This window comes from Lepisma saccharinum, chromosome 7, assembly GCF_977018435.1.
Source record: "Lepisma saccharinum chromosome 7, izLepSacc3.1, whole genome shotgun sequence".
NCBI lineage: Eukaryota > Metazoa > Arthropoda > Insecta > Zygentoma > Lepismatidae > Lepisma > Lepisma saccharinum.
The window spans coordinates 915,793-937,746 of NC_139235.1; the positions used below are offsets into that span (position 1 = coordinate 915,793).

Genomic DNA, 21,954 nt, shown 5'->3' on the forward strand with positions numbered 1-21,954 from the left:
TGCGCAGATGGCTGTATTCCCAAATGACTGAGTTCTATGAACAGAATATATTACAACTAGTGCCACGATGGGAAAAATGTGTTGAAAGACTTGGCTCCTATGTTGAAAAGTAGCTAAAAGATGTGGTTTCATTGTGCATAATTTATGTTGTCATACCTATTATACTTCTTTTTTTAAAAAAAATGTGCAATACTTAAGGATCCACCCTCGTATATTCCATTTGGTTTAATAATGCAAACAAGAAGTTTGTGAAACATTACTTGTTATAAAATAATTGATGTGCTGTTACTAAATATATAGTTAATAATAATGAATTTCTTTTTACTCTGGAATTCTTATTACAGCGGATGCATTTTTTTAGTGAATGTAATCTACAGGCTAAATACGATTTATCCAAAATAGCAGTGCAATTTTATTTTTCCCTTTCAAGGATAGTATCTGTAAGTGTAACAAGAGTATTAAAAGGGGTGTAAGTTTTTCTTGTATGTAAAATGGGGGGCTTTGAAGTGGACAAAAATGGGGAACCAAATGCCCTGGGGGGAGAGAATAACAGATATTCAATAACAAAGGCATGTACCTGACAAAATGTGACAATGAAACAAATGTTATACCACATGCTGGCAACATTTTAGTAATACAATTCAAAACACATAATCAGCATAAGGAAACTTAAAAATCTGTCACACATTGAGGTCAAAAGTCAGGTCAGGCAGATGTCTTTGGGTTTTATTGAAAAATGTGTCCTGTTTTAAAAAACAATCAGTTTCTTTCGTCCATTTTTAACATGATTTCTTTTCACACTTCTGATGAATAAAAGATTTTTTTTTTGAAAGAGGACTAGACTAGACTGGACTCCTACAATTTAAAGTGGAATCCGAACAATTGAGCAATACCACCCTACAGGGGTGGAGAAACAGAAATTTTCACCTGGCACCAGTTTTCAAAATTCAGTTCTAAAAATATATATTTATTTTTAAGATTTCTTAAAGAGTTCTCATAGAAATTTCCATTATTTAAAAAAATAACGAGTACAACATGTGTGTTTTCTGTATCACGTGTATCATTACATCAGAATAATAAATATGCCATTATAAATTTTTGCACTGTTGCTAACCGAACTTTAAAATCTGCAGCAATATGGTAGTGAGCCATATATTAGAATGTATGCTGTTACTTAAAGTGCATAATTGCGTTTGTTGTGTTGGCAACTGGTAGTCTACTTTGGCTTCCAAAAAAGGAAAGGCTGCCTCCTGAATTATTTTAAGTTTTTGTACCACTGGACCTTCACCAGGAATTGAACTTGGGATCCCTTGATGTAATCATGTACTTGTCTGTTTATTCAAATTTTGTGTGTTTAATTTCAAGCTTATTAATTATTATTAAGTTGAAATTCATTCATGTTAGGGGGAAATAAATAATGCGGTTCATATTAAGACGACGTAAGTGTTTTACTAAAATTATTTCTGCAAAACTTACTTGTAAATGTTCTATTAATTTAGGTTGTCTCTGCCACCATCCACTTGGAAACTCATTGCTTCACTGCTGGGTTGACTTCCGGTTCCTGTTGTTTCCTCGCTTACCGCTAGGAGCGCTGGTGTAGGCAGTTCGTCTGCTGTATGCGATAGGTTTGAGCTGTTGCGGAAGCGAAACCGGATGTGCCTGACCACTGTTGATATTCACATTGTGTGGAAAGTGCATAATTGCGTTTGTTGTGTTGGCAACTTTCTAGACCTACCCATCAAAATGAGGGGCAACAAATTCACCACCACAGTCTATAGAAAACCAGGGGCAGGGAACCAATATATCCACTTCATCTCCAACCACCCAACTGAACATAAAGCTAATGTATGGCTGAACCTCTACCGAAGAGCTTTCTCGCAGTTCTCAAGTAAAGAGGATCTGAAGGAAGAAGTTACCGTGGTTACAGACATAGGACTTCAGAATGGGTACACAGTACATCAACTTTCTACATGGTGCAGCAAAGCTGAAGTGCAGGTGCGACAAACAACCACCACCCAGCCAGCAGCAATAAAACAAAATGGATTGCCTTCCCTTACCACCAGACAACATCCAACTGCCTAGCCAAAACCCTGAAACAGTATGACATCAAACTCGCACACAAACCAGCGAACAAAATAGCCAGTGTCCTACGCAAACACGAGATCTTTCCTTTCACCACTTGACAACCCGGGAGTGTATGATGCCCAGTGTGAGTGGAACTCACATTACACTGGCAGATTCAACAACAAACGTATACAACAGCACTTAACCAATGCAAAAACAATCCCAACCCACTACCGGACTAACAAAGCACATCAAGTTTAACCCTTATCCGGGCAACCAGTGTCTTATCAGGCACTGTTGATTATATTTTTTGTCATATACTTCAAACGATACTTCCTGCAAACGTGATATTTTTTTACAATATTTCACAATATTTGACTTTTGTTTGATAAAGTAGGTCAGGCGTAAAAAAATATTTTCCATTTCACTTACGTAAACAGGCAAGCAGTGTCTGTTGGACACAGAGTACAAACAAAAGTTGTAATATTACTTAAATGTGTATTAACAAATGTTTAATCAAAAATAAAGTATTTAATAAGACATCACATAAAAATATTATTAGCGATAAAATAGAAAATATGAAAAAAATATGAGCAAATAAAACAATTTCCTCACACTACCTTCCGGCCTAACATGTTTCATATACTATGCTGCAAAAATTACAACATGCAATTACGATGATGTTGAATACAAGAATTTTGGACATAACAATGATGATTAGGTTAAATATCATGTTACTTGGTTATTTCCACATTGATGAAACATAAAAATCTTGCATTAGAAGGGCAAGATCCATTTATAACAATGCAGTGTCCAACAGACACTGCTTGCCTGGACACGTTACAAAAATAGCTTGCCCAGATAAGGGTTAACAAACACAGGATCCAAAAAGTTTGTCAGGTATACAGTGCACACACCGATTGACACAAAAATCAAAGAGAAGCACGCAATTATGCACTTTCCACACGATCTGAATATCGACACTGGTCAGGCACATCCTGTTTGGCTTCCACTTTTGCAAAAACTTAAACCTATCACATACAGCAGATGAACTGGCTACACCAGCGCTCCTAGTGGTAAGCGAGGAAACAACAGGAACCAGAAGTCAACCCAGCAGTGAAGCAATGAGTTTCCAAATGGGTGGTGGCAGAGACCACCTAAATTAATAGAACATTTACAAGTAAGTTTCATGGAAATAATTGTAGTAACACACTCGCATCATCTTTTTTAAATTCATGATTTTAAGGACGTTCCCCACCAAATATCAAATTTTATATTACAGATGGACTGATGTGGATAAAGTACTGATATTTGATCAGATATAAAATTCGAAATGGGCCTTGACCTCAATAAATGTGTGTTTCAAGGCGACTGCAGTGCAAAAGAAGTTTCATATTTACACACTTCCTTTTTTTTTTTTTTTTTTTTTTTGTTTTTAAGAAAGGTGGGCAAGTAGATTATCCATGAAAATTATAACAAAATGGCAGAATTTTGCACTAAATTATAAGATATTTATAGTTATATCAGATTGGTAATTTTACCAATACACCTATATCAGCCGGTACACATCCCTATTTTATATCAAAAGGAAATTATAATGCTGCCACGCTAATTGCACTACAAATTTGATAAAAGTGGAAGGAAAGCCATTGGCAAATGATTACATGCACAGAATATGTAAATAGCAATATGACTTCCTGTATCGTCAATTTTAAGTGTGTGTATATATCTATCTCCATTCCAGATCACCTTCGGGACGCAGAATACATGATCTTGAGTCCCACAAAGTTCAGCTGGAAGTACGATTGGAGCGTGAAACCAGACGGCGACTGTCGCTTGAGGAGGAAGTCCGGCGTTTGAGGGACGAGAATCGCAGATTGCAGGAAGAGTCCCAGGCTGCGGCGCAACAGCTGCGAAGGTTTACGGAGTGGTTTTTCCAAACTATTGACCGCCAGTGAAGAATATAAAAGACAATAATTTTTTACAAAACAAAACTAGCACTTGTATAGAAATAAAAAGACATTTTTTTTTGTATAAAGTATAACATACCTCAGATAGTGCCTTACAGAGACATGTACAGTGCAAATTTTCAGCAAAGTATATAATTTGTAGGTAAAAAGAAGTTAATATCAGAAACATAAAAGGTGCAGTATTATGTATAAAGAATAAAAACATATTAATAATGGCTTAGTTCCCCAGAGTGCGATTTGTCATCAGTAACTATTTTTAAGTTTATTTATTAAAAATAATTCCATTATTTTTTACTGATCTAAGTAAAATGTTAAGATTGAACCTCTTGAAAATACAAATAAAGGAAAGGAACAAAAAATGGATTCTAATGTTCTGTCAAGAGCATGTTTTGTACTTGCTGAAGGGCATTTATTTTAATGTTTACAAAACTCAAGTTGATACGAAGTGTAAATCTTTTGTAATCAGATGTTGCATGATTGGTTATGTAGAATTTCTTGTGTGGGGTGTACATCCTGTTGTTCTTTGTATAAAGACCATATTTTCTCAAATTTGAGATATATATATATATATATATTATATAAAAACTTTTTGAACAGTTCCCCAAATTGTTTTTTTACTAAAATTTTCATACATGAAGCCTACCCAAAAGAGAAAATGTATTTTGTGAAGTAGTAGTGGTCATTGGTAAAACTTCTCCAAAAATTATCTGACTGATCTGAAAAATTTCAAAGTCTACAAATCATTAGTGTGGTGGCAGAATAGCTCTTGAGGGCCCTCACAGAGTACTACAATTCCTTTTCCTAGTCTAAAAACAGCGGGGAAATATTTACATTCTTGCTTGTAACTCAGGCTGAAACTATTGCAGCAAAATGATGATGTAAGTCCACGTTATCCACAGTAAGGCTAAGTAAGGCTAATTGGGACTGGACATAGTTTAAAGTGCCTCCACCGGGTATCGAACCCAGGACCCCTCGATTACAAAGTGACAACTCTACCACTGCACCATCGGGGAGGCCCCATTGCAGCATATGAAGAGAGAACAAACAAAGCTTAAATATGTCTGAGAATATTTGTGATTGTGCATGTTAAATTCAAAGCGGAGAAATTTCTGAGAGCTTGGAAACACTACACACAGTAGTTGTGCACCTGGAGGAAATTGCTGTCAAGATTGATCACAGAGAAGCATAATTACTAATAATTTAGGTAAAACATGTTGAACAATACAAGTACTCCGCAATGCACAAAAAATAATATTTCTTGCAAGCTGCACTGGCAACATGATTGTAATATGGAAAAGTGGTTGCATGCATAATCATCATCATGTTTCAAGACAGTTGATTTCCACTGATCTTATCAAACATTGGTAAAATGCTGGAATCTAAGCTTCATTTTTTCCTCAAAGTGGACATTTTACATTCAAATTCAAATATTAAAAAAAAAAATAATAATGGAATGGAGATTCATCGAGTACGAAGTGCAGTAAGAACATGAAATAATTTTGTAATCATTAATTCAATGTGAAATTTGAATGTTTGCCAACCTCCATGGCAGAGTGGTTATCACAGCATGCTAATATGCCAGGGGTCTCAGGTTCGATTCCCAGCATGGGTGTTCTTAGCGAGTGTCCCTTCATCAATTATATCATATCATCACTCATCCTTATCTTCACAATTAGCCAATCATTCAATTTGAATGAATGTTTTCAACTGCTCAGGTTTTATTTTTTTGACACTGATATTTCAAGATATGAAACTGAAGGACAAGATTTCTTTTGATGGATTTTATGTAAACTTTTTCAAGAAGCATTTGAAATAATTATAACTCCATTAATTGATTGATTTGTTGTTTTAAGTCCACTTTATGCACAGTAGGGCTAATCGGGACTGGACCTACAGTTTAAAGTGGGATCCAAACCAGTATGTGCCTCCACCAGGAATCAAACCCAAGACCCCTTGATTACAAGGTGCCGATGCTACTACTGCGCCATGGGAGAGGCCCTACCATTTGGAAAAAATCTCACCTTTTCAATCACATATCTTGAAACTTCAGTGACAGGAAAAAAAAATAATTAAAGAAGCTGAGCATATGAAAACATTAATTGAATCCTACATGAAATTAATACAAACAACATATTTCACTTCATTACTTAATTTCACATTCAACTAATCCTCATGCCATATTAAAAAAAAATTTAAAAAAACTGGAGATGTTGGGATTTGAACTAGAGACATCTAGATGTATGCGATTCCCATTTTAACATGTAGAATTGCAAATATTCTCTGACATTTTTAAGTTTTCCATCTAGTTGGCTATTCTCCACTGGTGCTTAAGATATATGTTGCCACATTAACGATTTCTGGACTTGAAATATTTCAGGGTGATCAGATAACTTTTGAAGAAGTGCACATTAGCATAGTACAACCCCAATTTTTCATTCCCGAAGTTTACATTTTCCAGCATAATACATTCTTGACACACTCACGAACAAGCACAAGATGACTGTTTATTTTATCAAGTCATCCTTCATTTTCACTATAATGATTTCTCACCACACATCACTTGTCAAACTTCAAACCACACTTGAAGCAGTTCATTACAAGCAAAGCACACCTAAAGAAAAAATTAACAAAGAAAACACACTGTAATATTCTGTCTCTACCAAATTTAATATGACACAATCAACAATATCTACATGCCAAAAAATATTTTACCCAAACATATTTTAAAACATGTGACAACAGCATTAAAAACAAATCACTTTTTCTATACAAAACAATTGCAAAATAATAATGATAAAAACAATGAAAGAAGAATGTACAATAGTTATGCATTTGGATTAAAACCCGATTGAAATTCTATACCTGAATATGAAGCAGCAATGAAAACATGCACTTATTAAGAGTAATTTGTCAGTTTTCTGAAAAGTTAGTAATATAATTTGATGAGCTTATTTGTTTCCTAAAAGCTGTTCTCATTGGGTTGGCTATATTTAAAATTCATAATAATTATGATCTCATTATGAGGAATATTTTATATTAAATAGTACAAATGAATTTGACAAGTTCTAGGTATACAAATAGAGATTAGTAATAAAAGGAAATCAATTTCCCCGTAACCAGCTCTTTAATTATTCCAGCGCTGTCCAAGGGAATGGTTTCTAGTCAGTTTTCTCATTTCTTTTTCAAAAAATACATTTTACATGTAACAATGAGTAAAAAAGTTAACACTTTAAGCAACATGCGACAATTAAGGGTCCAGAGGGATGTGGGAGCAAAGGCCCAAAGTTCGAAATTTTTCACTTCTTCCTTTAACACTAATTATTTATAAATTTTACCTCCCCTAAAAGCCATGGAAACAAAAATGATTTATCTCTCTACGACAATAGTTCAATTTTTTTGTACTTCACGGCAAGTTTGAAAAGGGTCAGTCTTCCACAAGAATACCCTCCACTAAAGGTTAAGGATCAAAATCTGCCAAATGACTTTCTGTTGGGTGATGCATCAAGTCCCATACTCTCTGTTTTCTGGCTTTCAAGACCAAGTTTGCTGTTACTCCTTTCAAGTAGCTGTTCCGATTTTCAGCAGGGAATGAATCCAAGAACACACTCACTAAAGGCAAGATTGCTACAGCCTGACAAGTTAAGTCCCAATATGCGCAGATCACTGCGGAGCACTTCCTATTACATCATTCTCCCCACCCCTCTTCCACATACTGGTCTGGCCTTGAGAGTACCAGTGATGCCAACTCAGCAAAATTAAGCTAAAACAAATATGACAAACGATTTTCACTGTGAAGCGTGACGGTGCGGATCGTAACTGTAGTATTACGCACGTGCGTTAAGGTTTATAACGAAGAGAAACTACAGGGTGAATGACTTCATTTTCTGAATGCAACATCGAGCAGTGACCGGTTTTTTTTTCTTTTTTTTAAAAAAAAGCAGAGTATGGTGGGGGTTCTTTGTTTATCATACAACAATCACTACGAGAAGGCAATCTGATAACACGCTTGCCTGTGTTCTTTCTTAAAGCATTGAAATGTTCTTGCTCTTTACTCTTGGCTGCATATTTTTTAAATGGAAAAATCAAATCATGCCAGGTCCAACGAAATCTACAATCTGCTCTGGAAAGACCCTTAGAAGACAGGCCAGAGAAATTGTTTACAACGTTGTAGGGATGTGACGAAGCTGAAAATTTACCGATGCCGATGTACTCACCGATAATTTTTGGAACCGATACCGATGCCGATATTTAACCGATTCCGATACATAAGATTATTAAACAGAAATGGGATGTTATTTTCAGCATGACAAAAATAAATTTGCTATGTACATTTCTATTGCATATCATATGTATATACATATATATTCTCAAGAGATGCGAATGTACATTTGCATCTACAAAATGTTATGTGAACCTTTAAGAAGAACATGCATTCTCAAGAGATTAAACATTAGTACACAAGCAGTTCTTTGAAATGCAAAATTAATTCCTGTTCTGCCAGATTCAACTTCAGAAACACTTCAGGAAGTAACCTACTTCTTCTCTTATCGCAAATCTGTTCAGCAACACTGAACACTCAATCACTGAATGCAGCAGGTATGCCCAAGTATTTTCTCAGGATTTGCTTCAGGTTTGAATATTCATTTTTGAATTTCCAATACAAGAGCAGATCCTGGTTCAGCAATGTACTGTTTTATTTCCGATTTATAGTTAGGTTGATCCTCTAAATGAGTTTGCAATAATTTTATTACAAAAACTCTACAATAATGACGAATCATAACCAAATTTTCAATAAATCTTACAAAACTAAAATATAAAACTTATTAGAAGGTAAAAACTCTAGTATAATCTGTACCGGTTTAAATATCGGATTTTTGCCGATTCCGATACCGATACCGATGTGTCCATTTCGGCCGATTTTCATACATCTGTAATCGGCTTCGGCACATCCCTACAACGTTGCAACATATTTGCGAAATCAGAATAGGTTACATAAACTTAGGTATAATATTGTAGAGTCCACAAGTGCCGCCACGGAAGTATCTAAATGGATGGTTTCTCAAGTTTTGAAAGGAAAAGAGTCGTTGGCGAAAGGTGAGTGGAATTTCTGTACTCGGGACAGGTAGAAAGCAGCCCAGGAAAAAGCGAATACAAATTTCGTTGAAAATCCTCAGACCATTCCGCTCCCTCCAGATTGCAACACTGCGAACCAACGTCGCCACGGAGAAGAGAGAGGGGAAATGTGGTGTGAGGTGCACAACAGCTATCTGCAGCATCTTGTTTTTAAACTTGTCAAGCTATATCAGTTTGGCTACATGGGGCTTTTAAAACTACTGACATTAAGGCAAATGAATACACTAAGTACTAGTGTATTTCTTATCTTGACTTGAAGGTCATTCCATAAACCTTAAGGTTTCGTGTTCTCCCTGCACTTGCGCAGCACAGACTTTTATTTCTGTAGAAGTTTGGGACAAGGAAATGAACAAATAGCCATTAAGGAGCAAAATGCAGTAAAGGCTTGCAAGATTAAAGAACTATTAAAAAGTGAAAAAAGAGGCCAAAAATTGCAAAACAAACACATTTTTTGGTTCTAACTGGAAGGAAATGGACTACAATTGTGTTTAACATAGTCTTCAAGAAAAAAAAAAAAATCATCTGTCCCAAACCCCAACTGTACACTTTACTATTTTTGAAGTTTAAATTTTTTAAATTTTTTACAGCTACAGTCCCCTATAAATTGCATATTCGAGACTTTATTGTAACATGGCCGTGGAGTCTAAGGTGTCCAGCTACGGGACGTGCGCAGCTTTGAGTCTCTTGGGGGAAAGCGTAACAACTTTTCTCCATAGATTTCGGCCAGCGCAAGGGACCAGTGGCCATCCACCATGGTGAGGATCCCGGTCATCAAAACCTAAAAACGACTGGGGGGGGGGGGGGGGTCGTCGTGCTGACCACACGTCAGCCCTTAACTGGTTTGATGATTGCCCACCCATGCTGAGACATGTGGGAGTGAGGCCGGCAGTAGGTAGGTAGACCCTGGCTCTCCTGAGCTGGTACTGGTATTGTACTACAATACTGCTTTCTAACTTCCTATAATCTTCCTTGTCACTGATGATGGAGTTTAAGTTTTGAAGCATTACAGTGCTCCTACGGCAGGCCTTGGTACTCAAAGGGAGTTAGTTTTTATTTTTTTTCATACATAGACATTTTAGAGTATTGTATGTAACATATTTTTCAACAGTAATATTTTTACTTGTAATCAAGGGGATCTGGGTTCAATTACAGCACCTCTGATCAAAATTTAACCTTTACAGTCCTGATCGGTCACATGCTGACCGATGGCATTTTTGGCCAAAGTCCTGATCAGTCATGTGCAGACCGATGGAACAGAACCTTTTTTGTCGCCTTGCAACCCTGTTCATTTTCTATGCTCATGACTCAAAGTTCGTCGAACTTGAAACCAAGAGTCGATGTGCATCGACAGCGACGCTGGTGCTCTTCACCTCCCTAATGATGTCAGCAGCAGCTTCTAAATTTACAACTCCTCTTTGTCGGTGCAGAAAAAGAGGCATTGAATGACAAAGCTTACACAAGTGAGTTGGCACCATTGCAAATGCTTGTTTACAATCTCATGCCTTGCAGGAAAGCGACCTATGAGGAAATCGTTTGTCTATTGTTTTCCTTCTCAACAGGCCGAAGGAGGTCATGGTCGGAGGGGGAGGGGACATTGTTGTCAAAAGTTTTTGCTGCGATGTCGTCTTTTTTTCCGGATGGGAACAGGCATTAGGAACAAAATAAATATTGAATTATAATGTAGACATGTGGTTGCAAATAGGACATAGAATTTGTTCCTGTCCCACGTCTCAACAGGGAGGGGGAAGGGGCAAACTTTTTTTCAATTTTCACATTTGAAGCCACAAATAATAACAAATACATACAGATAGCAACACTTCGTTTTTTCTATGTAAAAGTACATTTTATTCTTAGTAAATTGTTTCTTGTTTCACTAAATTATCTGCCATAGGAAGGAAGGAAGCTATAACGATTTTTGCTAAACCTTACAAAACTCGTTTAAATGGCCTGGTAAAAACTGCATAAGCGCCACGGGACTTTAAAGATTAAACTGTAGGTCCAGTTCTAGTTATCTGAAGATAAATCCAACTTAAAACAATTTTTTGTCAACAGTTCAAACTACATTATTAAAAAATATATATATTATGCATTTTATGAAAAGTAAAACACTGTATACAAACTACGAAACACTGAAATGCTGTTTCATTTTCAGGTACAGAAAAGCAGAAGACACTTTTGACTTAAAATCTAGAATAATTTTAAAGTGATCCCTACTCTTTCTTAATCTATACCCTGGAAAAAAAAAATCATGCTATTTGAAAAAATGTGAGGAAAATGGTTCACAAATATACACTATAAAATATTTGTATGGCATTAGAAGTTTCTTTTACAATAAATTACTGGCTTGAAAAATACTATATTATGCAAAACTATTTTTAAAATGACCAGCATGATTTCTGTGTCAAGGAAAGAAGTGGTTATTATCACTAGCCGCAAAAAACTAAATAATAACAATACAAAATAACTACCATTACCCTTAAGACGAAGTCTCACTTCCATGTACTCCTTCATTATCACATAGTTGACAGTTGCAATGACATGTGCAAAAGCACAAACACGTTCTTAGAACTTAATTTTGTCTTTAGAGAGCTCACAAAACCATTTTCCAAAAACGAAAAAAAAGGTGAAGCACAATACAATCCTAGTAGCAAAGCTACTTCACAGAAAAACAAAACAAGATGCCGAAGAACATCAAACATTATTCATGGATTGGACACCTGGGGACAATGAATGACTAAATCTACAAATCACACAAATCTGTATGTGAATTCATGTGGGTAATGTCTTACCACACAAATACAATGCAAGTCACAAGTCATTAAATTAATTAAAAAATGGAAACTATAGCCTATAGTAATACACATCTCTAGATGGTGCAGTATTGGCCAAATTATTGCACTCACTGTAAAAAAGAAGCACATTTCCTTGTTTTGAAAGTGTTCTAACTAAATATATTTGACGATTGTTATAACTTTTTATGGGTTAAACTGTTTGTCTGCTTCGATATCATCGTTTCCCACAATCCTTTCTTTTACTGTGTCCCAAAGATAGATGGCAGCACGGTTCTTTGCATATTCGCAAAAATGCCTGGAACAATACGTACATTGTTTACCATGTTACTCATGCTATTTTTTGGTTATAACAAAGGAAATGATATTAATTCTGATTGTTGTTTATTTGTATCTTCGGAGCAACACGTAATTTCATAAACTACATGGTTTGAAGTTTAGAAAAGAGAGTGAAAGGGAATTGTACACAAGCAGTGATTAAAATGGGCTCAAAAAGAGCCAAAGGTGGTCATACGAAGTACTGACAGTACTTGCAGTGTATAACAAAACATTAAATCTGTCAAATTTCTCTACATAAACTGAGCTAATCTTTGTTTCGCTAATGAGTCCAATAATATGGCCAATACTGTATTTACTGATGGATATTTGGCCAAGAGTAATTTCTTTTCCTTTTCAAAATCAGTACATGAAAGTGTAATTATTTGTACAGGGTGTTTCCAAGAAAGGTAACTGAACAAGGTTCGAGTGCCATTTCGGTTACCTTCTTTTTTAAACATCCTGTACCCATGAAGCATAATATATTTGAAGATTCTCCAAACAAGCATTGTTGCGCTAAGCATGTTAATATGCTGCCTAATGTTTCAAGCCTTAAATGAAACATGGATGCGACTAGAAACTATCGTCTACTTACAACTTAGAATATATGAAACGAGAAAAATACTATTCTCGAAAAATAACTTAATTTCAGCTTTCAAAAAATAGATGAATGACGCTAACGCAGAGCTTAATTTCCTCAAAGGATATTAACATCACTGGTCAGCTTCTATATATATATATATTTACACATACACACGCACGAACAACAATATAACACGAAGTGACAAATAAACACTACAGGCATTAGCAACAAAATGCCGACGTCCTTGGACAAAAAAATTAAATATAATACACACACGAAAACTAACACCTTACTAACAAGTGACTTGTTACAAAAATACTGATTTTTCTTTTGTCAGTCACTCTTGAGATCACAGACTCGCAGAACCTCCAGTTTAAAAAACCTTGCTGAGATTCTAAAAAATTTAAAATCTTAATTACTTCCAAAATAATTCCCTCTTATCGAGATACAAACTTTATCAACATGCAAAACATTGACAACAGTACAAATTGGCTTCTGCCATATCACTCATTAACATAAAGGTATTTATTATTATTATTTATACTTCTTTGAATAGCAGACGCAAAAGCAAATTAAACTTTCTTTTCCCACCATTCAACAGCATTCGTTATGTCAACTATTATTTGTTACATTACATGAAGCATTATTTAATCTATTAATTGTATCTCCAACTAACAAGGAAATATTAGTAGCAATGAATAAACATAAATGAATAAAAAATAAAAATTAAATACAGTATGTAACAATGTTAATATTAAAAAATACGATATACATATACCTGCATATGTAAAGGATTTTCAAAACAAGATGATTACCAACTGGGTAGCATATGCTACGGATACTTTACTGAGGTATATGATCAGTGGAACACAAAAAAGCACAGAAACTATTACACACATACTTAAAAAAAATAGTGCATATAAAACAAAGAAAGAATATAACCTTAATCACAGTGCAAATTAAAATACAATCAGAAGGAATGATGTAAACGAGGGAACTGGAATGTACAGTACTTGTTACAAAATAGAGGAAAAAAATTATCCTTTCTCCACGAAAGACAGTCGAACACAAATAGCAAAAATGAAGTGCAAATGCATTGGGTGTTGTTAAGTTTACATATAAACCTACATAGCCAGAGCTATCAATTGTTTCTAATAGAAAATCTTAAGAATTTAATTCTAGGTGAAACTTTACGCAAGATTATTTATCTACTTTAGAAGCTTATTTGAGTGGAGCAGAATGTGATGTTAAAATATGTACCCAAAACATTTGCACTGCGAATCTGCATTAATATGCAATATATCCACTATAGCATTCATTGTAGTTTCTTTCTATCTTCCCAGTTATTTTGTAACATATACCTTAATAGCATCCCCATTTTCATTGCATGCATGAATATTTGTGATAGCAAACAAACAATGATGACCTTATTGAAATGTTAGCTATGAATAATGATTGAGACAGCACCCTTCAAAGCTACTGGGTTAAAAATGAATAATATTCCCGCCATATGAAGAGTAGCACAGCGCAAGTGATCCCACATGATATATAAAACAACGCACGAACGCTTTACAGAAACCCTGTCTCAACTTAAGAACAACCCAATCACTCTGACGCAACCAAGAACCATTTCTCACTCTCAACCTTCGTAACAGACAACTATCTAAGGAAGAAATACAAGTCATTTCTGATCACAGATAGTCTCACTTAGGTAAACACCAACCTACCTAACTTTGTTCCATCATCCTTTATTTTTTCAATAAATAACATCCTTGCTACCTTTCTTTACACCTATATCACGAAAGACAAGCTCAAAATTTTCAAACACTAAAATTTCTTTCAACAATACTCCAACCATTCCTTGCATTTTGATTGCATTTCAAATATTTATGCAAAAACGTTGTTCACAATTTAACACTGGGTTAAGATTTATAACTTTAATACTATATCCTAGGAAAAATGTTACCTCTGTCTCTTTTGCATACTCTATACAAAAGCAAATATATTAAAGGTACAGAATAGATTCATTACGTCTAAAATTTCTATAAAATAGAAATAACCTTTAGCTCACTAGTTAAATCAACATGCTTCACAAGTACATGACTAAAGGTACACATTCGTATTATGCACAAGCTAATGCATATTTTATCAACAAAAATACTATAAGTTTAAAATCAGATTTGTACTTTGCATTTTTTTTACAAATGTATGATAAAAATAATTACTTTAAGTTATAGGGGTCAGGAGGAAGATCTGTTAAAAATGACAAAGTGGATACCATATTAGGCTTTTTTTGGAAGAGAAAAGGTGTTACTCCCTCCGGGAACGTTTCGCCCTAATCCCGCAGTAACCTGTTTCAGACTCTTGACTGCGGGCCTTCTTACCTATCTGGACTTGCGACTGCGCCGTGAGTTGGAGGGAGATCGCGTGCGTGTTTAGCTTCTCGGCAAGCAGAAGATCTTTGACCCCCTTCATTTTCTCGCTGTGCAACGTCAGGTTCGGATGCTTGGAGAACATCTCATCGATGTTCGGCAGGCTTTTGTCCACGACGTGGTTGTCCTCCGAATCCTTTGGTCTGGAATTTTCAGTCTCTGCAGTCTCTACGATCGGCTTCGCGCTATCCTTGCGCTCGGCCGTATCCTCCTGCTTTTCTCCCTTCTCGCCCTCACCGGCTGCACCCTCTGATGGTCCTGGAAGATGTTTACCATTAGCTTGGGAGCACAGGGGATCCACGGTAGAATCAGTGTCACGTGCAAAAGGTTCGCCACTTCCCAGCAAAAATTCAGGATTGAGAATACTTTCCCCGCAAGCCTCAGTAAGGGCGGCAATACTTGGATGTGGCGCATCAACGCTTCCAACCTGTGATTCTAAACTACGTATCAAGTCATCAGCGCTCCAGTTCTCAAAATTAACATCGCCCACCTCGCTACCACCCTGAGTTTTATAATTATTATTATTATACTCACTTGCAATCAGGTACTTACTATCATTACTCCCCTCTCTATTCAAGTTACTACAAATTCTGTCACTCGTGACCTCCTCCTCCCTCGCTGCTCCCCTATCTTCAACATTACCTTGGTCGTTCGTTTCCTCTTCGCATTTTATAACAACCTGTGCTCTAACGTCGGCATCAAACTTTGAGATTGTGTTCACCAGAGGCTTAGCCCAACCAATGTGCAACACGGGCGTCGGGCTCCCTTCTTCCCATTGGCAAATTCCGTCGTAGAAGCGCAGCAAGTAGGCAAAGCACTCTGGATCTTTCAAAATAGACCGTGCACTGTGCCCTGAACTTACTACTTTTATTATGTGCGGAATCAAATCATTGGCTATTTCCAAAAACTCCTTGTATATTTCTTCATCATCCCGAGAATAATTGTACCTGCAAAGTGACAATGAATGAGCATTACATTTGTAATACAATCAAGCAAATACACATAACATATTTCAATTAACACTTTCATTTGTTGTTAAGTTTTAAATTTCATCCATAACTGCATGGTTGCAAGATTGTGGATAGTTAATAGATAAGATGGTTATTGTTATTTTCTATCTACATGGGTTGCTCAGAAAGTAATGCCCCACAATTTTTTTCTCATGCCAGAATGGAGAGAGCAGTGTGAAAATGGAAGGGTAGCAACATTGAAGTTTAATGCCCACATGTGTTTTAAGTACATGGTTGTCCAACAGATAGCGTAGCGGTAGTGGCCCATGAAAATGGCATCTGTGAGTGACACACGTTACAAACAAAGAGCTGTAATTGAATTCTTAGTGGTGGAGAAAGTAAGTGTGGAAAACATTCACAAACTATTGTGTGCTGTGTGTGGTCGATAGGAGCACCATTGGATGCTTGGTGCAGAAGTGAGAAATGCATGATCGGTCGAGGTCTGGGCATTATGCTCCAGCCATGTTGCCGATGACATTATTCGTGTGGATCGGCACATCACAAGTTGGCAATTGGCTGTACAGCTATCCATTAGTAATGGTAGTTCAATGGCAATTATTGACACTTTGGGGTATTCGAAGGTATGCGCAAGATGGGTTCCTCGAAGTCTCACAACCGAGCACAAGCCTCTGAATCCAGGAGGCAATCTCCAAATTTGGTTGTACTGTCCTCCAGATGATAATCCAAATGGACCCAGCAACCCATCTTGGTGAAAGGCCTTTGCCAAGCCAGATTCTAGCAGCTTCTTGAAGAATTTGAATTTAAAATTTTGGGTGAGTCAGCACTAAGGCTATTTTGCACCCGTCACATTATACGGAGTCCAGCCCCTTATCGTTACACATAACAACTCTAACGTTGCATAACTAAAATCATAAAATATTAAAATCTGACTTTCGTTTAAAGCTGAGGCTGTAAAGGAGCACTCAGCACAAATAAGGACAAAACACAGGACAACACAAACAAAATTATACTGGCCATGGGGCCAGTCGCCAGAGCCTCGTTAGTCTGCAGTCCAGGGTGTACTATGTGGAAGGAGCACCCCTTACACCCCAACTTCTTGAAGAATGGAGCATGTTCTGTGAATTCTACCAGACAGTCCATTGTCTTCACAGTATCCAAGAGCAAAAGGTGGCATTTGTGGACAGTAAGTAGGATAGAGAAGACACAATTTATAAAGATAAAGCTGTGTGTGATAACAGTAATAAGCAGGGAATGGATTTATATGTAGTAAACATGTGCTAAATATGTAAATACATATGTAGTTATTTAAACAAAAGTATGGAGTTAAATATGGACTTAAAATTGTAAAATTTACCTTTTCAATAATAATAATATGAGACACTACACGAGATACATAAAATACAGTATGCTTACATTGACATTAATTGTAAAACAACACAAAATGTGTTTTCATTTTCTGTTTCCCAAACAATGTATAAAAAATTGTTGTAAGTGTTGGGATGTGAATTTCCTTCTGTTGTCCCTTAATATGGGTTTATATTGACTAAAACTGCGTTCAATATCGCAAGAAGTAATGCGAGTGTATTTCAAATTTGTCAGTTATTTGCAAGAAATTCGCAACTCTTTTGGTTTCACGAGGACATGTATCTAGTTATTGTGTGTCACGCGAATATGGAATATATGTTCTGAAATATGGAAATAATATTTAAAAATAACTAAAATACATAAAATATAAAAATGAAAATGGAATTTTTCGAGTCTGCGCAAAGATAATTCAAAATATAACTGATTTCAGCGTCATTCATAAATATGTATTTACATATAAATCTGCTGTTCAAGAATATTCATCTACATCACATCCTGAGTAGGCTCAGTGCAACCATATTTTAAGTGTCTCGTAACACTATCACTTAATGAAATTGGGCACATTATGGAACTTCACAAACCTTCAATGGCAACATTGTGAGACAGTCACCCAATTCTTTCAGCCCGGCAGGCTTTCACTGATAAGTTCAGTTTATTCACAGTTAGGCTAATCAGGATTGAACCTAGTTTAAAGAAGGACCCAAACCACTGTGTGGCTCTACCGTCACACACACACCCACCCTCTCTCTCTATGAACTGGCACAAATAGAGAGAAAGAAAAATCACTGAACATATCTAGGGTGTTGGGGAAAAGGCACATAAGTCATGCTGAATCAATTAAAGAAAATACAAGGTGCATTCAAGTTCTAAGGTCTCCTAATTTATTTTGAAAAATAAACTCACCTCAGAAAGCTTAAACTGACGTCACTTCTCAAGATAATCACCCTCTTCACATACATGCGAGAGACCGGGTTCGATCCCCTGTGGAGAAGTGGGATTTTTTCCTACCTACTCAAGTGGTTCCGGTGCCCACCCAGCATCGTACAAAGTGGGTATCTGGAGGAAACTCTGGGGGGTAAAAGCAGCCAGGGGCGTGGTGCTGATCACATCACCCCACCTTCGGCTGTGATGAATAAAGTGTGGGGCCCTAACTCCACACCCTATATGCCTTCATGGCATGGTGCAAAGCACAGGGGAGCACTTTACTTCACATACATATTTTTCACAATGCTGATGCCATGATAGCATGACATCTGCAAACACTTCTTTAAGGGTCTGTTTTGTATACTGAAAAAGCACCGATGCAAGAGCAGAACAGCTTGAAAATGTGCGACCACAGAGTCCTTAAGAGTCAAAAGAGCTAAAAATCGCTAGGTGCAAGGTCAGGTGAGTATGAACGGAGCATGTGAATTTCTACACATTTGTTTTCCGTGAAAAACGTGAACAATGGCTTCCGATGAGGAGGTGCCTTGTCCTGATGAAAGAACACAGCTGCAGCCTTTTAAAGCCATTTCTTAGTCCTTAAAACTGGTACCCGTCATTGTAGTACCCTTATAATAACATTGCACAAGTGTAACGTCTTCGCTGTCCCAAAACATAATTTTCTTAGCAATGGCAGTAACTAGTTAATGGCTGAGGCTCCTTTGCTTTGCTTTCACATGACATTTGGCCTTCCATGAAGCGTCGCAATAACGAACACACATTTTTCATTCCATAACACCACCACAACATGTCTCAGTCAATTTAAATTGAATATCGATGGATGTTACTTCACGCAGGTGAAGATAATGGATAATAACACGCTGTTCTTTCAATGTAAACGATGCCATTTCCAGTATAAAGAACGTGTTCGCCACTAGACAGAACCACTAGCTTCCTATGAGACAGACCACAGTGCCATCTGACCTCATAAACCTTCAAGAAATTATCTCACGTTTATATCTGCTTCTATGCATGAAAAAATAATAATTAGGAGACCTTAGAACTTGAATGCACCTCGTATTTTAAGTACAATTTTATTCTGAGGATGTGTAATGATTCTAAATGGGATGATCCAACATGCATATGTCTGTAATGTCTCCAATTAAAAGAATAAACATAAATAGCTCTGTTGTAAAGCTGCACTTAACTGCTTTCACTGTCAGCGGCTAGTATGCCAGTCAGTGAGAGTGTCTGCCAGCATTTAGACCCACAGCTATGCTGACCTTGGCACTGGACCCATCGGTGCTTCAGTATTCAGATAGCTGGTGTCCAGTTTGCACGTGTTTGTGAAGTGTTAAGGTTAGGTTAGTGTTTTAGGTCATTTTGTTTTAGTTTACATATTTCTGATAAACAAATATTTACATACGACTCTTATGTCATTACGAATTCTTGTAGGGTAGTTAGAATGTGTTTTGCAGCAGAATTCCCAGATGTTCCTGTTTCACACAGACGCAGTGTTCCGATACTTGTGAACAAATTTAGGGAAACAGGGTCTGATCCTGATAAGAAGCAAAGGGTGAAATGGTGTGTGTTAACTGAGGAGAAACTAGACGACGTTTTAGCACAATTGGAACATACTCCTCAAAAATGAAAAACTCAATATGCTGACCAAGGCAGAATTTATTTTAGTTTACATTTAGTTTATGTTATAGAGAAGAAATAGGGGAGAAAGGGGAAGAAGACACAATGAACTGGAATGGGGGACTGAATATAAACAAAGAAAGGAAGAAGGTGTTAGAAAGAGTGGAAAGGACTAGAGTGAAAGAGGAGAGGAATGAAGAAAGAAAGGATAAGGAAAAAGAGCGTGAGTTAAAGACTCCAACCACTTTCCAGAGGAAAGGAAATGTTTATCTAAATCGCCTGTCAGGTGAAACAACAGTTGACAGGGGAAGGCCACCTGCTAGAACACCTGGAAAGGAATGTTCCAGATAAACAACTTTCTAATAATCTTGTGTCTGGAGGGGAGTGATTTTTGTGTGTATATATATATATATCTTCCTGTTTTGTACCTTTCATTTGTATTGGTACAGAGTCTGAAGAAGACCTTGCTAGAGGGTTGAAACGTAACATTTAGTTTATGTTTTAATATAAAATAAATTCTGCCGCATATTGAGTTTTTCATATCATGGAAACAAGGATTAACGGTGTTCTAATCCTCAAATATCCCTCCCGTGCCTTGCACAAGAAACAGACATTTCCATGTTGTCTGCGTGGCGAGCTACCAAGCTCTTAAGCCTCAAGCCAAACATTAGAAGAATTGAAAGAAAATATCAGAAGAGAAATTGAAGGAATTTTGGAAGAGGAACATCATGTTACAGAAAATTTCCTAAAAAGATGCCGTAAATATGTGGATGCAGTGGGACAACATATCCGACACCTCTTGTAACAAGGTACGTGCTCATTTTAATTGTAACTGTCAATGTAATTGTATGAGATTATTTCATTACATAGCTAGAGTCGTTTTCACGTTCAGAAGACACAATGGGCTCTTATGGGCAATGCTTTTCTTATGGGAAATACGAGCGCTCTGTTGTCAAATTTCTGGATTTACAAATTTAGCTTAAGTAAAATCGGTACCTGCAGTTTTGCAGGAAATTTTGTAGAGAATACGATGGTGAACACAAAAAACTGGTAACTTGCTTACATAATTTTAGATAAATTAAAAACGCAAATTTTCCGTGAAAACACAATTTTTACATTGTTTTCATTCCTAACGTTGAAACATGCCGTAAAATTGAAGCTTTCATTATGAAAAAAATTGACACTGTTTTTTAATTGTCATAGGTGACGGTGGTACTCAGAATTTATCAATACTTTAAAGCATATTTGCATTAAAAAATATTCAAATAAAGTATGTGGAGATTTTTTATATTCGTGCAGTAGAAAATGTCGTCGCTGGCCATTTTTTGTTCTGTAATTCCAAGTAAAAACTTCCAGCGACAAAGTTGTGGAGAAAATAATGAAATTATTTTTTGTAACCACTCAGAGGTTCCCAGAAATATTACTTCCATGCATTTGGAGTTTCTTTTTAACCCGAACCGCGCGCGAAGTAAGGAGACGTTGTCTGGCCATCTTGAGCAGACTCACCGCAGCATTCCGTCTAATTACCACCAAGTTTTCGAGTTATTTTATTTCCATTCAGTAAAAATATGAACTTCATGCTGTTTGTTATAATAGAATTGAAATTACATAAATTTAATAATTGACAATTATTTCCAATGCTGCTGTTGTGAGCAACATTAGTGCTGTCGCAAATACACGTTGTTTTCGTTTACATTACTGTCGACATTAATGCTGAAATGAAGATCACCTTTCAGTTTCCAACGTACACATAAATTCATAGACACCATA

General features: G+C 36.5%; 2 protein-coding genes across 3 annotated transcripts in view; one reads left to right on the plus strand and one right to left on the minus strand.

Moving 5' to 3' along the window:
* Nucleotides 1–4,564, plus strand: part of LOC145989676 (signal-induced proliferation-associated 1-like protein 2) — a 136,065-nt gene extending 131,501 nt beyond the window's left edge. Inside the window, exon 22 of the mRNA XM_083124889.1 lies at nucleotides 3,809–4,564. Coding sequence (XP_082981015.1) covers nucleotides 3,809–4,022 — 214 coding nt within the window. The 3' untranslated portion in view covers nucleotides 4,023–4,564. The remainder of the gene's footprint in view (nucleotides 1–3,808) is intronic.
* Nucleotides 4,565–10,214: 5,650 nt separating this feature from the next.
* Mnn1 (menin 1) overlaps nucleotides 10,215–21,954 on the minus strand; it is a 33,887-nt gene continuing 22,147 nt past the window's right edge. Inside the window, exons 5-6 of one of the 2 annotated variants that reach the window (XM_083124891.1) lie at nucleotides 15,929–16,233; nucleotides 10,215–15,544 (exon numbers count right to left, since the gene is read on the minus strand). In XM_083124891.1, the coding sequence (XP_082981017.1) occupies nucleotides 15,165–15,544; nucleotides 15,929–16,233 (685 nt within the window). In that variant the 3' untranslated portion in view covers nucleotides 10,215–15,164. Of the gene's footprint in view, nucleotides 16,234–21,954 lie in introns of both variants that reach the window. The other variant, XM_083124890.1, reaches the window with a different exon arrangement.